At 38.5% G+C, this 1,994-nt stretch overlaps 1 protein-coding gene across 1 annotated transcript; it reads left to right on the top strand.

Annotated features, from left to right (window-relative positions):
* The first annotated feature begins 335 nt into the window (after positions 1–335).
* Positions 336–1,800, top strand: LOC117101063 (short transient receptor potential channel 7-like). Its single transcript, XM_033240928.1, has 2 exons — positions 336–463; positions 1,121–1,800. Exons 1-2 carry the CDS (start codon positions 422–424, stop codon positions 1,703–1,705), a joined length of 627 nt encoding a protein of 208 aa, XP_033096819.1. The 5' UTR covers positions 336–421; the 3' UTR covers positions 1,706–1,800.
* Positions 1,801–1,994: the final 194 nt, after the last annotated feature.

Below are 1,994 nucleotides of genomic sequence, written 5' to 3' on the forward strand. Positions count from 1 at the left end.
TAGCACAGATCAAAATTGATCTGTCATTCACAGTGCTTCGAGGATAGCGATATTTTGCGCATGTCCAAACAAATGTGAAATCAATTGCTTCCAATCGGAATCTCAACGGCCAGCTGACAAAGTTGTGAAATCATTAATTTCAATTCCATATAAAAAAAATTACAAATTCCTGATGGATAGAGTACGAAGTCATTGATATATATTCATGAAATGTTTCCATTAAAAATTCAAATGCAACTGAATGGTGTTTTATGGTCATGTCGACCATATTAACAAACAAACAAATGTCTAATTGGTCATTTTAATTATCTCATTCAAAGGCAAAATATGGACAGAAATTAACCAACTTCTTGAAAACGCTACAGATTTTTTCGGAAAGGACGTCTTTAAGAGTATCTACAATTTCACTTTATTCGCATTAATGTTATCTGCTTTTATGCTGGAGTTACTAGTGGTTCTTCAGGTGGGTTTAAAATCGTGCATTGGCTTATCAAAAAGTAGGTTGGGGACAGGGGTGGCGCCAGGATTTGCCCGACGGGGGGAGGGGGCCGAGCTTCGATTAAGGTTCCGAAAGTGGTCCAGGGCGAAGCCCCCGAAAATGTTAACAATTTAGGGGTTTTAAAGGCTTATTTAATCGATTTTAGAGCCTACTAATATGTAGAAAATACATATAATTTTTTTCCTCCCGACGAATTGTGCTTTTTTATCCCCGACGGGGGTGCCAGCACTCCCCGACGGGCCAGCATCACCCCCCCTATTGCTGGCGCCACCCCTTGTTGGGGAGCATGCTACCCAGTAAAAGGTTGCTCCCCGACGCCACAACTAAACAATTGCTGAGCAACATAATATTAAATTAAAGTAATTGAAAATCAGCGGCATATCACATCAACAGCTCTACGCCAATTCTCCTCCTTGACGCAATGTGTCTGTATGGTCAATTCAATTTGTTTTATTACTGTTTGAGCCATCAAGGGCTATTATCCGACCAAAACAATAAAATATAAAATACAATAAACAAAAAGTAATACGTATGCCTAAAAGGCTATGCATTTTGGGGTAAGGGAATTATTTTCTACAGATGCGATCTTACATAATAATACAATTAATCTAATTTTTTTAGGACAACGATACTGGAACAGGCATCAAACCAAACAGATTCGCACGTGACATTAATGAAATTTCTCCAGAAAACACAAGCGTTTTATCTGTAGCAATTCCGAGTTTAAGAAATCACATCCTATCGTCCTTAAACGCTACAGAAGAAGACGTCAACTCTGACCTTGAATATGAGCTTGATATGTTTCTTGAAGACGTGTTAGATCAGTTATCATGTAATGCAGGCCAAACAGATTTTAACGAACTTGATGAAGGAACTTTAACGTCATGTGTGGAGACAGAGCTGTTTCCAATGGATTGGAATCACCCGACGCTGGTCTCCAAATCACTATATTCCCTTGCGATAATTCTTGCCTTTCTTCGTCTGTCTTCTATCATCGTTATAAATGATGTCATTGGACCGCTTCAGATATCGTTGGGAGGCATGACTACAGACATCATCAGCTTTGGGTGTATATTCTCTGTAGTCTGGCTGGCATTCGCAATCGGAATAAACCAGCTTTTGTTGCCGTTTCAGAAAGTTGAATTATTGATTTGTCAACAGGAAAATGAAGACGATAGTTGCGTTGCAGGACCTTTTAGCACGTGAGAATGAATTTACCTCCGTAGGCCCTAACTATAAACATCGTTATTGGCTCAATGGCCTATATGATATATAGGCTAACGAACCTATCAACTAATTCTTAATTGGTGTACTACTGGGCCAAAATGTATAAAGTCAACATTGTTCGGTTTTACCAAGTTATTTTTTAGTGATGTTTTCTGCTATAACTGTGACACGTCTTGCGAAATTGGTCTAAAGTATAGTTCAAAATATATATTTGTTTGAGAAACTCAGCAAGAAGTTGAAAAAAGCAGACGCAGACATAAATTTTCTC

This window comes from Anneissia japonica, unplaced genomic scaffold (genome assembly GCF_011630105.1).
Source record: "Anneissia japonica isolate Jap-2015-1 unplaced genomic scaffold, ASM1163010v1 scaffold288300_len60437_cov172, whole genome shotgun sequence".
Classification (NCBI taxonomy): domain Eukaryota; kingdom Metazoa; phylum Echinodermata; class Crinoidea; order Comatulida; family Comatulidae; genus Anneissia; species Anneissia japonica.